Source organism: Narcine bancroftii, chromosome 11 (genome assembly GCF_036971445.1).
Source record: "Narcine bancroftii isolate sNarBan1 chromosome 11, sNarBan1.hap1, whole genome shotgun sequence".
Lineage (NCBI taxonomy): Eukaryota > Metazoa > Chordata > Chondrichthyes > Torpediniformes > Narcinidae > Narcine > Narcine bancroftii.
This window is the reverse complement of record NC_091479.1, coordinates 23,984,158-23,997,348: the sequence shown is the minus strand read 5'-3', so window position 1 is coordinate 23,997,348 and position 13,191 is coordinate 23,984,158. Positions and strand designations below refer to the sequence as shown.

Sequence of the window (13,191 nt, the reverse complement as noted above, 5' to 3'; positions counted from 1 at the left end):
AATAAGGAATTTTTTATGGAGAGGGGGGAAACCGAGGATAGCACTAGATAAATTAACAGAATGGTATAAACAAGGAGGCTTACAATTGCCAAACTTCAAAAATTATTATAGAGCCGCACAATTAAGATTTTTATCAAACAAGGGAAAAACCAGACTGGACGAGATTAGAATTAGATAAAATAGGGGAAAAGATACCTGAACACATATTATATAAATGGGACGTAAAATTGGTACAACATAGAACTTCTCCAGTATTACATCATCTCCTCAATATTTGGAAGAAGATTCATGTAGAAAGAAATAAAATAAATTATCAATTACCAAAACTAATATTGACGCAAAATAAGCTACTCCCTTTTACAATAGACAACCTTTCCTTTAGAAAATGGGAAAAAAAAGGGATTAAAAGAATAGAAAATTGTTTTTCAGGAAGTATATTCTTATCCTTTGAACAAATGAGAGATAAGTACGATAAAACTGGAGATACAGCGCTGGCATATTACCAACTGAGATCCTACTTGAAAGATAAATTAGGAAGCAATTTGAGTTTACCAGAGGGAAGTAACCTTGAATATGTGATTACAGATACAATGTTAATCAAAAGATTTATAACAAATATGTATATTAAACTGCAAGAAAAGGAGAATGAGGAAACAAATGGTAAAACTAAACAAAAATGGGAACAAGATTTAAATACAAAGATAAAAAAGGAAACATGGGAGAAATTATGTTCTGGAACGATGAGAAATACAATAAATACGAGGCTACGTATGATACAATATAATTGGTTACACAGACTATACATTACACCGCAAAAATTAAATAAATGGGACCCAACAGTATCTGATAGATGTTTTCGATGTAAAAAAAGAAATGGGAACAACAATTCATGCAATCTGGACATGTGAGAGAGTAGAAAAATTTTGGGATGATCTCAGTCAGATATTAAATAAAATAACAGAAAACAATATACCAAAGAATCCAGAGATCTTTCTCCTAAGTAACATAACAAACAAAGAATTTGGAATTGATTTGGAGGATGCACAAAAAAGATTTGTTAAGATAGCTCTCGCCGTAGCAAAAAAATGTATTATGTCAACCTGGAAATTGGAAGATAATTTGAAAATACAACAATGGTATATAGAAATGAATAAATGTATTCCATTGGAAAAAAAAACATATAGTTTAAGAAATAATATTGAAATATTCGAACAAGTATGGGAGCCTTACATTAAATACAATAGCGAAAACCTACCGGGGACAAACATTACCTAAGTTGATGGAAGGAGAAGGAAAGAAAAGAATGGACTCAGTAGAATTTCTGGTGTATTTTTGTTGAATGACAACATTGTCTGACTGAATTAATGCAACCTAGATTGTATACCTAAAATGGATGAGAGGGGGGGGGGGGTGGGGGGGTGGCTTGGGAGGAGGGGGGGGGGGAGAAAAAGTCACTGTATATGTGTGAAAAAGAAAAAGTGTATATCATGGCTAACGTGATTTATGGTGTGAAAAATAAAAAATTAAAAAAAAAAAGAACTCCTAGCAGTACTGTTGATTTTATAACTTCAACATTTTAAGTTTATCAATGATATTTTTTGATTGCAGGCAGATAGAAATGGACCACATTTCAAAAGTACTTATGATAATACTGAGCAAAAGATGACCGTAAGTAATATACAGTACATTCAAAAAGAATTGAATGGAAGTATGTCTACTTCTCTTCCTTCAGCAAATCTCTGTTTAAGTCTGTACGGACGCTGCTTGATTTGCCGGATATATTGCTGCACTTTTTCAGATTTCGAGCAATTTCTGTGTTCAGTGTCTTTTAATTTTTTGCATGTTTGCTTGTTTCCTTACTCCCCCTGAGCACTGGCATATAGTATTAGTTTACCTGCACTTCATAAGAGCATGAGATATAGAAGCAGAAGTAGACCATTTAGCCCATCAAGTTTGCTCCGCCTTTCAATTGTGAGTTGATCCATTCTCCCGCTCAGCCGCACTCCCCGTAACCTTCGATACACTGACTATTCAGATACCTATCAGTCTCTGCCTTAATACGCCCTATGACTTGACCTCCACAGCTGTACATGGTAGCAAATTCCAAAGGTTCATCAATCTTTGGCTGAAGAAATTCCTCCTTATCTCTGTTTTAAACGAGTGTCCTTCAATCCTGAAGTTGGGCCCTCTTGTTCTCGACTCCTGTAAAATGGGAAACAACTTTGCCACATCTACTCTGTCCAGGCCATTCAACATTCAAAATGCTTCTATGAGATTCCTCCTCGACCCCAGTCATTCTACTGAACTCCAGGGAATACAGTACAAGAGCCGCCAAACGTTCCTCATATGCTAATCTTTTAATTTCTCATTTGTGCTATGATGATGTTATGGATTGAGTGGGATTATCTAAAAATGAGAAACTTTTTTTGTTTGGATATTAGATTGCTTTCTCTTCTCTTGACCTGATCCTGCATTCACAAGCATTGCTTTCAACTGTGAACTTCATGGCAGCTGTGTTCCCATCAAAAACTATCAAAAAAGAACATGAAGCAAAGATGACTCCAGAAGGTCACGCAAAGGAGAGTTTGATAAAACCAGGTAGGTATCTATAAAGAAGTAATTTGTCTTTCATTTAAAGTGGTTTGTTTGCTTTTGAATAATCTAGTCTGCCTTCTCCTGTAGCCCTGTATATAGTAAAGCCCCTATTATCCAGAATTCAAGCAACCGGCAAAAAAATGACAGAAAATAAATAGGTCAAAGAAATACGGATATTTAAAATTAGCACGCCTTGCTGATAGTTAATTAATCACGCCGCAGGCAGTCTAAAGCAACTGGAAAATTAACTTATCCGGCATTCCCTTGGTGCCGGAGACCAGGGGTCCTACTGTGTTTATTTTTTTCTAAGTCATTGATGTCTCTTCTTGGAACTCCCTTGTGAGCAGTGAATTCCATTGTCATTATAACCAAATTCTTTGTGAGGTTTTTCAGTTGGTTGTTTTTCCAGACTCTTTTGTGTAGTCTTCCAAAGGCGCTATTTGCCTTGGCGAGTCTGTTGTCTATCTCATTGTCGATCCTTGCATCTGATGAAATAGTGCAGCCGAGATAGGTAAACTGGTTGACCGTTTTGAGTTTTGTGTGCCCGATGGAGATGTGGGGGGGCTGGTAGTCATGGTGGGGAGCTGGCTGATGGAGGACCTCAGTTTTCTTCAGGCTGACTTCCAGGCCAAACATTTTGGCAGTTTCCGCAAAGCAGGACGTCAAGCGCTGAAGAGCTGGCTCTGAATGGGCAACTAAAGCGGCATCGTCTGCAAAGAGTAGTTCACGGACAAGTTTCTCTTGTGTCTTGGTGTGAGCTTGCAGGCGCCTCAGATTGAAGAGACTGGCATCCGTGCGGTACCGGATGTAAACAGCGTCTTCATTGTTGGGGTCTTTCATGGCTTGGTTCAGCATCATGCTGAAGAAGATTGAAAAGAGGGTTGGTGCGAGAACACCTCACAAAGATAAGCGTATACAGAGCCGTTGTCATACCCACACTCCTGTTCGGCTCCGAATCATGGGTCCTCTACCGGCACCACCTACGGCTCCTAGAACGCTTCCACCAGCGTTGTCTCCGCTCCATCCTCAACATCCATTGGAGCGCTTACATCCCTAACGTCGAAGTACTCGAGATGGCAGAGGTCGACAGCATCGAGTCCACGCTGCTGAAGATCCAGCTGCGCTGGATGGGTCACGTCTCCAGAATGGAGGACCATCGCCTTCCCAAGATCGTGTTATATGGCGAGCTCTCCACTGGCCACCGTGACAGAGGTGCACCAAAGAAAAGGTACAAGGACTGCCTAAAGAAATCTCTTGGTGCCTGCCACATTGACCACCGCCAGTGGGCTGATAACGCCTCAAACCGTGCATCTTGGCGCCTCACAGTTTGGCGGGCAGCAACCTCCTTTGAAGAAGACCGCAGAGCCCACCTCACTGACAAAAGGCAAAGGAGGAAAAACCCAACACCCAACCCCAACCAACCAATTTTCCCCTGCAACCGCTGCAATCGTGTCTGCCTGTCCCACATCGGACTTGTCAGCCACAAACGAGCCTGCAGCTGACGTGGACTTTTTACCCCCTCCATAAATCTTCGTCCGCGAAGCCAAGCCAAAGAAGAAGATAACCAAATTAGTTTCTCCAATCCAAATTTTGTAGCTAAATCCTTCATTTTTGAAGCAAGCCCTTTTTGTAAATGTTCTCTTCACAGTCTCTTGCTAAAGTTCACTGATCAAAACTAGCTGTGGTTGTATCTCACCAAGTGTCAGATTCAATGCGTAGATGTGCAGTGCAAAGAAAGTTTACAATGTTGACATTTACAGTTATTGTTTTTGTGTGTGTCCCTTCAAATTATCAGCCAAAACACTATTTTTCTGTTCAGTGTCTACAGATGCAGCACTTGATACATTTGACTTGAAAGTTTCTGCTGAATTGGGTGCATTGAACATATTTATTTGTGATGACAAGATCAGAATTGCTGATGTCAAAATACAAGGTAAACGAGCTCAATTATACTTTGGATTTCAAGACGTACTGTATAAACAAAGGTGTTTAATTCTTTTTTTTTAACTTGGGGACTTCTGTGTACTGACTCACATCTTGATGCATGAAAATGCAAATCCAGGTCAGAAAAGTGGTCAAATACATGTTAAGGTTTCTGAGATGGAAGGGGCTAAACATCGGGCTTAAATATCAGTGCATGATGTCCCATCAAAAGGCACACAATGTGTAACGAACACACTATTCTGCTTCCATTTTATCCCCAACTCCTTTCAAATACCCCAAACATAACATATATAATATATAACATATAACAATTACAGCACGGAAACAGGCCATTAGGCCCTTCTAGTCCGCACCGAACCAAACATCCCTTTCTAGTCCCACCTCCCTGCACAATGCCCATAACCCTCCATCTTCTTCTGAATACCTGAATATCTATGTGATCAAGAACTTTTTCTCGTTTGTTCATGTAAGTTGTAGAAAGGGCGAGATGTAAAATGAATAACCTGCAAATATTTTTAAACATAGTTATACTGCTGTTAATGGGATCAAAATTCTCGTCTGAGAAGACAGATATTGTTATTATGTATTCTTTATACTCGAGCTGCAATGGAAATTTGGGTATCAAATGGTTAATGTTCGAAACATTAAGGTGACACAGTTCGCGTAGCGGTTAGTGGAACACTATTTACAGTGCCATCAATCCAGTGTGTCTGTAAGGAGTTTGTACCTTCTCCTTTTGTCTGCTTGGGTTTCCCCCAGGTCCTCCGGTTTCCTCCCAACCTCCAAAAATGTGGAGGATTTGTGGGTTAATTGGGGTGTTTGGATGCCATGATCTCATGGAATGGAAGAGCATGTTACTATATGCTGTAACTAAATTAAAAAAAAGTTGGAATTTGATTCTTTTCAGCAGATATTGTGTTTGGAAAGTATCAGGTTCAGTGGGTTCACAGAGAGATGAGTCTTAACACAAGTGTTGCAATCAAAGGTAATCCACAGTAGTGACCTGGTGTAGATTGACCAAGAGGCAGGGAGAAAGAATGTGGTGTGCATCGATGTTTTAAACTGTTCTGAGCTGGGGGTCTGGCCAATAATGACACTGAGACATTTAAATGAGCACTAATGAGTGGCTGGAGTCCAACCTTGATTGGCAGGTGATGCGACTTCCGAATAAGTTTCAGACAGGGAGGTCATGTGACCCTCCACAATGTTCCAGACAGAGAGGCCACTTATTCTTCCGCAATCCACAAATAACATTCCACCCCTTGGAAGTCGCATCACTTGCCAATCAGCAAACACAATGAATAACTGGCTTCTAAACTGTAAAATCTAAGTACCATGTTATAACTAAAAAGTGTTTAAAAGGATTCAAATCAAGGGATCGATATGATATACACACAAGTGCCCTCCAATATGATGAACAAGGTACATTATCAAACTCAATGACAGCACCTCATCAGTTACCCCAACACCCCCCACCCTGACCAAACAAGGTCATTGTGCTTTCCTGATGGATTAGGCTGCTGTGGGAATTATTCCCAGTGTGTAGGGGCGGGGGGAGGAGGAATGAAAAAGAAAATTGTTCACTGACTCGCATGCCTGGTTTCTCTGGCTTAGCTGACATACGTGTGAACATTTACTACCAATGTCTGAGAGCAGGCAGTGTATGGTCTTTCAGAAGATGCCAAAGTCCTCTCTTGTCTAACGCATCCCACGCCTTGGATGCTCCTTTGGGTGCTCCTTTGGCACAGAGCCCAGCTGCCTATCTCCGTGCTATTACCATGGTGAGGCAGGGACAGACTGGCAGGTGTGTGTGTATTCTTGAGGGAGAGCCTCATTTTTCTGGGCTATCGTCTGACACCAGGATGCCGTTCCTGCTCCTTTAAACAGGTGCCACATCAGCCTGTGCTAGTTCTCTGTAACAATAGCCACAAGTCCGGACTGAAAGTTGGCCATATTAGTAGCTTTTAAATAAAAGCTCTTGACGCACCTACTCAATGAGGAATTAGTTTCTGTAGAAGGATTTGAACGGCTTAGAAGAGTGGGCTGAAAGGTGGCAGATGGAGTTTAATGTAGATAAGTGTGAAGTGCTTTATTTTGGAAAAAAATAATCAAAACAGGACAAATGCAGTAAACAGGAGGGCATTGAGGAATGCAGAGGAACAGAAAGATCTTTGAAGGTGGAATCTTGTGTATAGAATGGTGAAGAAAGCTTTTTGTATGCTAGCCTTTATGAATCAAAGCATAGGAGTTGGGAAGTGATGGTGAGACTATTCAAGGCATTGGTGAGGCCAAAGTTAGAATATTGTGTGCAGTTCTGGTCACCAAATTAGAGGAAGGTTATCAATAAGATAGAGAGGGTGCAGAGAAGATTTACTAAAATGTTGCCTGGATTTCAGAATCTAGATTACAAAGAAAGATTGAGTAGATTACCTTTAACAATTGGAGCTTAGAAGGTTGAAGGGAGATTTGATATAGGTATTTAAAATTATGAGAGGGATAGAGTAGTTGTGTTAAAGCTCTTTTCCTTGAGGGTAGGTGAGATTCAAATGAGCTCACGAGTTAAGAGTTAGGGGGCAAATATTTAAAAGTGACATGAGAGGGAACTTCTTCACTCAGAGAGTGGTGGCTAAGTGGAATGAGCTTCAGGGAAGAGCGTGGTCGCAGCAAAGTCAATTTTGTCATTGAAAGAAAGGTTGGATCGGAATATGGATGAGAGGGAATTGGAGGATTACGGGCAAAATGCAGGTAGGTGGGACTAGAGGAGATCACTTATAATGGTATGGACTAGAGAGGACGAAATGGCCTGTTTCCGTACTGTAATTGTTACACGGTTAATGAGAGGATGGGGTAAGCTGTCATTGCTAAGTGGTTACAAATTATATACAATATTTCCTATTCGTGGATGATCTGCATCATTGTAATTAGAAGCTGAAACTACAATTTCCTGAGTGTGCTGAGAGACATTCGTGAAGATTAAGTACCACAGCTCAGGGTTCAATTAAAAAGAAAAGTCCATTACAAAGGCTGTAATTGAAAGGTGGTGCAGCCGAGATAGGTAAACTGGTTGACCGTTTTGAGTTTTGTGTGCCCGATGGAGATGTGGGGGGGCTGGTAGTCATGGTGGGGAGCTGGCTGATGGAGGACCTCAGTTTTCTTCAGGCTGACTTCCAGGCCAAACATTTTGGCAGTTTCCGCAAAGCAGGACGTCAAGCGCTGAAGAGCTGGCTCTAAATGGGCAACTAAAGCGGCATCGTCTGCAAAGAGTAGTTCACGGACAAGTTTCTCTTGTGTCTTGGTGTGAGCTTGCAGGCGCCTCGGTTGCAGCGGCTGCAGGGGAAAATTGGTTGGTTGGGGTTGGGTGTTGGGTTTTTCCTCCTTTGCCTTTTGTCAGTGAGGTGGGCTCTGCGGTCTTCTTCAAAGGAGGTTGCTGCCCGCCAAACTGTGACGCGCCAAGATGCACGGTTTGAGGCGATATCAGCCCACTGGCGGTGGTCAATGTGGCAGGCACCAAGAGATTTCTTTAGGCAGTCCTTGTACCTTTTCTTTGGTGCACCTCTGTCACGGTGGCCAGTGGAGAGCTCGCCATATAACACGATCTTGGGAAGGCGATGGTCCTCCATTCTGGAGACTGTTAGGTCTGCTTTGTTCATGAATGAGTGAGACAAACACCAGGCTGAGTCGAAATCAGGGTTCTTTGTTCTTTATTACCGGATTGTAACACTTGCGACCAACCATGTTAGTCGGAGAATGCATTCTGCCGTTATCAGCAAAATGGTGATTTTTTATACCCTTGGATATGTGCTTAGAACATCATCATATCATTACTTGTCCAATGACTAAAACTGTTGCTATCCTTTCCCTGTTAGCTTCCTGCCTCTCAATCCATCAATGTCTCTCTTATCTTGTAAGTACAAGGATGCATTCACATCTTGTTACTGCCCCGTACATTCCCATCTCATGATGTTTTACCTAACAGGAGTACAAGGACACCTCCCCTTCTTGTTACAGCCTTGTACAGGGTAACTCCCTACACATTCCCATCTCATGATGTTTTACCTTACAAGACGTGACCCATCCAGCGCAGCTGGATCTTCAGCAGCGTGGACTCGATGCTGTCGACCTCTGCCATCTCGAGTACTTCGACGTTAGGGATGAAAGCGCTCCAATGGATGTTGAGGATAGAGCGGAGACAACGCTGGTGGAAGCATTCTAGGAGCCGTAGGTGATGCCGGTAGAGGACCCATGATTCGGAGCCGAACAGGAGTGTGGGTATGACAACTGCTCTGCTCTATGTACGCTTATCTTTGTGAGGTTTTTCAGTTGGTTGTTTTTCCAGACTCTTTTGTGTAGTCTTCCAAAGGCACTATTTGCCTTGGCGAGTCTGTTGTCTATCTCATTGTCGATCCTTGCATCTGATGAAATGGTGCAGCCGAGATAGGTAAACTGCTTGACCGTTTTGAGTTTTGTGTGCCCGATGGAGATGTGGGGGGGCTGGTAGTCATGGTGGGGAGCTGGCTGATGGAGGACCTCAGTTTTCTTCAGGCTGACTTCCAGGCCAAACATTTTGGCAGTTTCTGCAAAGCAGGACGTCAAGCGCTGAAGAGCTGGCTCTGAATGGGCAACTAAAGCGGCATCGTCTGCAAAGAGTAGTTCGCGGACAAGTTTCTCTTGTGTCTTGGTGTGAGCTTGCAGGCGCCTCAGATTGAAGAGACTGGCATCCGTGCGGTACCGGATGTAAACAGCGTCTTCATTGTTGGGGTCTTTCATGGCTTGGTTCAGCATCATGCTGAAGAAGATTGAAAAGAGGGTTGGTGCGAGAACACAGCCTTGCTTCACGCCATTGTTAATGGAGAAGGGTTCAGAGAGCTCATTGCTGTATCTGACCCGACCTTGTTGGTTTACCTATCTCGGCTGCACCATTTCATCAGATGCAAGGATTGACAATGAGATAGACAACAGACTCGCCAAGGCAAATAGTGCCTTTGGAAGACTACACAAAAGAGTATGGAAAAACAACCAACTGAAAAACCTCACAAAGATAAGCGTATACAGAGCCGTTGTCATACCCACACTCCTGTTCGGCTCCGAATCATGGGTCCTCTACCGGCATCACCTACGGCTCCTAGAACGCTTCCACCAGCGTTGTCTCCGCTCCATCCTCAACATCCATTGGAGCGCTTTCATCCCTAACGTCGAAGTACTCGAGATGGCAGAGGTCGACAGCATCGAGTCCACGCTGCTGAAGATCCAGCTGCGCTGGATGGGTCACATCTCCAGAATGGAGGACCATCGCCTTCCCAAGATCGTGTTATATGGCGAGCTCTCCACTGGCCACCGTGACAGAGGTGCATCAAAGAAAAGGTACAAGGACTGCCTAAAGAAATCTCTTGGTGCCTTCCACATTGACCACCGCCAGTGGGCTGATATCGCCTCAAACCGTGCATCTTGGCGCATCACAGTTTGGCGGGCAGCAACCTCCTTTGAAGAAGACCGCAGAGCCCACCTCACTGACAAAAGGCAAAGGAGGAAAAACCCAACACCCAACCCCAACCAACCAATTTTCCCCTGCAGCCGCTGCAACCGTGTCTGCCTGTCCCGCATCGGACTTGTCAGCCACAAACGAACCTGCAGCTGACGTGGACTTTTACCCCCTCCATAAATCTTCGTCCACGAAGCCAAGCCAAAGAAAAAAGAAAGAAGAAGAAATTGAAAGGTTCATGACAAAGGATGTAGCTGTTGAGTTGGAATATCCTTTGATAATGTGTCCTTGGCAAAAGCTTTTGCCTGTCTGCTAAATGTTTTCGGCATAGTTCATGTCAACAGCTTTGCAGCTTAAACAAGCTGGTGCTGATGGCTGGAATTTGCTTTGATGAGCAATTTTTAGAAGAGAAACAGCTTGAAGGGTAGTCTTCTCCTGTTTGGGGGTGGTGGGGATGGGTTTGGGAGAGCTCACAAGTAGATTGCCAACGCGAGCGTTGAGGTCGCCAAGGATGACAACCTTGTCGGCTGTAGGGGTGCGTTGAATGAGGTTGCGCAGGTCAGTGTAGAACTTGTCCTTTTCTGCTGGTTCCACCTGGAAGTTTGGAGCATAGACACTGATGAGGGTGATGCGACGCTTGTTTTGAAGGGGGAGTCGCATGGACATGATCCGGTCCGAGTGGCCTGTCGGGAGGTTTTCGAGTTTGGAGGCAATGGAGTTCTTGACCATGAAGCCTACACTAGAAAGGCATTGTTCATCCATAGGCTTGCCAGACCAGTAGAGTGTATAGCCCGCACCGCGTTCTTGGAGGCTGCCTACATCTGCAAGGCGGACTTCACTGAGAGCGGCTATGTCGATGTCAAGTCTGAGGACTTCATGTGCGATGAGAGCAGACCGACGTTCAGGTCGGTGGCTGTCAGCCTTGTCTAGCATGGTTCTGATGTTCCAGCATGCGAGCTTGAGTTTGTGAGCATCTTTTGAGGGGGAGGACGTGGAGGGGGAGGGGCCTGCGCAAAAGAGCTTTTAGGTGGAGTGCAGTGTGCGCAGTACTGGCCCCACCCTTTACACCCATGGTTCGTGTATTGTGGCCAAGCAAGCTGGGACGTGGCAGTGAGGTCCTTGGGTCGTAGGTTTTATATCGGAGTGGCCTTCTCTTATGCAGGTTTCTTACCTGGGCTGGAGGGGCCTGCCTCCCCTCCTAGGTCGGACCATACCTGGTCACAATCCAACCTGTTGGATTTGTGTGAAGAGATACAAGCAAGAATATTTTGAGAGGAAATGTGAATGTCCAAAGCTTTCAATTTGCTGTTTTGATGATTTAATCAAACATACAATACTGGTCGGAGGGGAAGTAGCGGGCGTTAACACTGGCGTGGCCGGCCTGGACAGGGACGTGTCCTGGAAAGGCATTAATAGGTGAAGTAGAATCATTTTCGGGGCCTCCGCCTGCTTCACTCTGCCGAGGCCGGGGCCACCGCCTGCCCCTCGCTTCTGCCCGGACTGGGGCCTCCGCCTGCCTCACTCTACCGAGGCCAGGGCCGCTGCCTTCCCCTCGCTTTTGCCCGGATCGGGGCCGCCGCCACCTACCTTCTGCTCGTACTGGGGCCAGGGCCGCCGCTGCCCACCCTCTGTCCGGACCGAGGTCGGGCCGCCGCTGCCTTCCCTGTGCCCACGTTAACAGTTGAGGAAAGCACAGGAATACTGCATCAGCAATTACGATATCTGCTTGGCGTACGTCCCCATTTTACAAGTCTAAGACTCATACAAATCACTTGACATCCTGACTTGAAAATATGTGACTGTTTCTTCATTGCCCATGAGTCTGAATTACAGATGTAGGATCCACACAGGCTGTGGGATGCTGGAGACTGGTTTATGGGAACCAGGTATCTGAAGCAGGATTCGAGAGGGTAATGAGGGCAAGAGGCTCTCCTGATGGCCTGGGGCGCTGAAAGATTCCTGATCGTATCAGAGGTTTGGATCTGGAGCTCAGGTTGCCTATGGCTTGAACAGGAGTCTGTGCCACCCAAAAGTGAGTCTGGTCCAGGTTGGAATGGATGGTGCATGGGAACCTGCACTCCCCCCTCCCCACAATACTCTCTCCAGAGAGCATACATGACTCTGTGAGTCATTGTTGCTTAACCGCCACAACCCTGCAAACTTGAGGAGGTGCTCCCTGCTCCTTGTCCTCCAATCCCTTCAGGAGGGTAATGCCTTCCCAGACGGTTTTCCTGGTTTCCAGTCCCATGAAGGGCAAGACCACCCCTCTATAGTCTGGCCTTGTGGTGGTGACAAAACAGCCCGCCAAGGCCCAGTCACTTTCGTGCTCGCTTGTAAGTGGTGCTTGCGAGCACCTCTGTAGATACACATGATCTGTGCCCACTTCCTAACAACCTAAGTCCCCTGGCCAATGGGATACCACTGTGACCAGCTGTGTAGGCCCCATTCGAGGAGGACAGTGAACCTGGTCCCGACTGCAGTCACCACCTGTTCCCAAAGGGAAGTGCCGTCATCGACCCTTTCTGGTGGCACCCGCAAGGCATTGCTAATCGTCTGTTGTTCAGATAGAGTGCCTAGAGTACTTGCTTCCCGATGAGAGAAGCAGACATTGGGGGACCCTTGACCCACAGCCTTCGCCTTAGCAGCGGCATGGATAGGTGTTCCCCTGGCCACTAGTGGTATTAGTTCCCTAGCTTGGTTTGTTCCCTGGCAGAGTAGTCCCATTATCTCACAGTGACCACATATATGCTCACCTGTGGTTCCCCCCCATTTTTAGCTACTTCCATTTTGGAGGGTTGACAGGGTGCCCTCATGGCAGACCTGGGACTGCGTGGCCACTGATCGGGCTTGCAAAGGCTTAGGCACAGAGAGGAGGACATGTCATAGGACTCCGTTTCCTCATCGTCATTGCCATCCATCCACACCGACCCATCCCCCAACCACATGCCAATCCCGTCCCCCTGCTGTACAATGGCTCCGACTTTTCCTGGGTCAAGCTGCATTTCAATCCTCTTGAAAGCTGCCTCCATGGCTTGTCTCGTGCATTTGGACAGTCTGCACTGCCTCCTGTAGTGTCTTATCAGTGATGCAGCAGAGATCCTATCTTTCAGAGCACTTTGTTGGCCTACTTCCCCTGCAGCTTTGTATTGGTGTCTCAGGAGAGACATCATAAG

General features: G+C 45.3%; 1 protein-coding gene across 6 annotated transcripts in view; it reads left to right on the top strand.

Moving 5' to 3' along the window:
• The window catches only part of vps13c (vacuolar protein sorting 13 homolog C), a 425,868-nt gene that overhangs the window by 214,287 nt on the left and 198,390 nt on the right, over nt 1-13,191 (top strand). For all 6 annotated transcript variants that reach the window (XR_011346402.1, XM_069902927.1, XM_069902926.1 and 3 more), the window contains 3 exons: nt 1,609-1,668; nt 2,442-2,598; nt 4,415-4,528. Coding sequence is in view for 5 of the 6 variants with exons in the window: in XM_069902927.1 (XP_069759028.1) it covers nt 1,609-1,668; nt 2,442-2,598; nt 4,415-4,528 (331 nt within the window). In the remaining variant the exon portion in view is untranslated. The remainder of the gene's footprint in view (nt 1-1,608; nt 1,669-2,441; nt 2,599-4,414; nt 4,529-13,191) is intronic.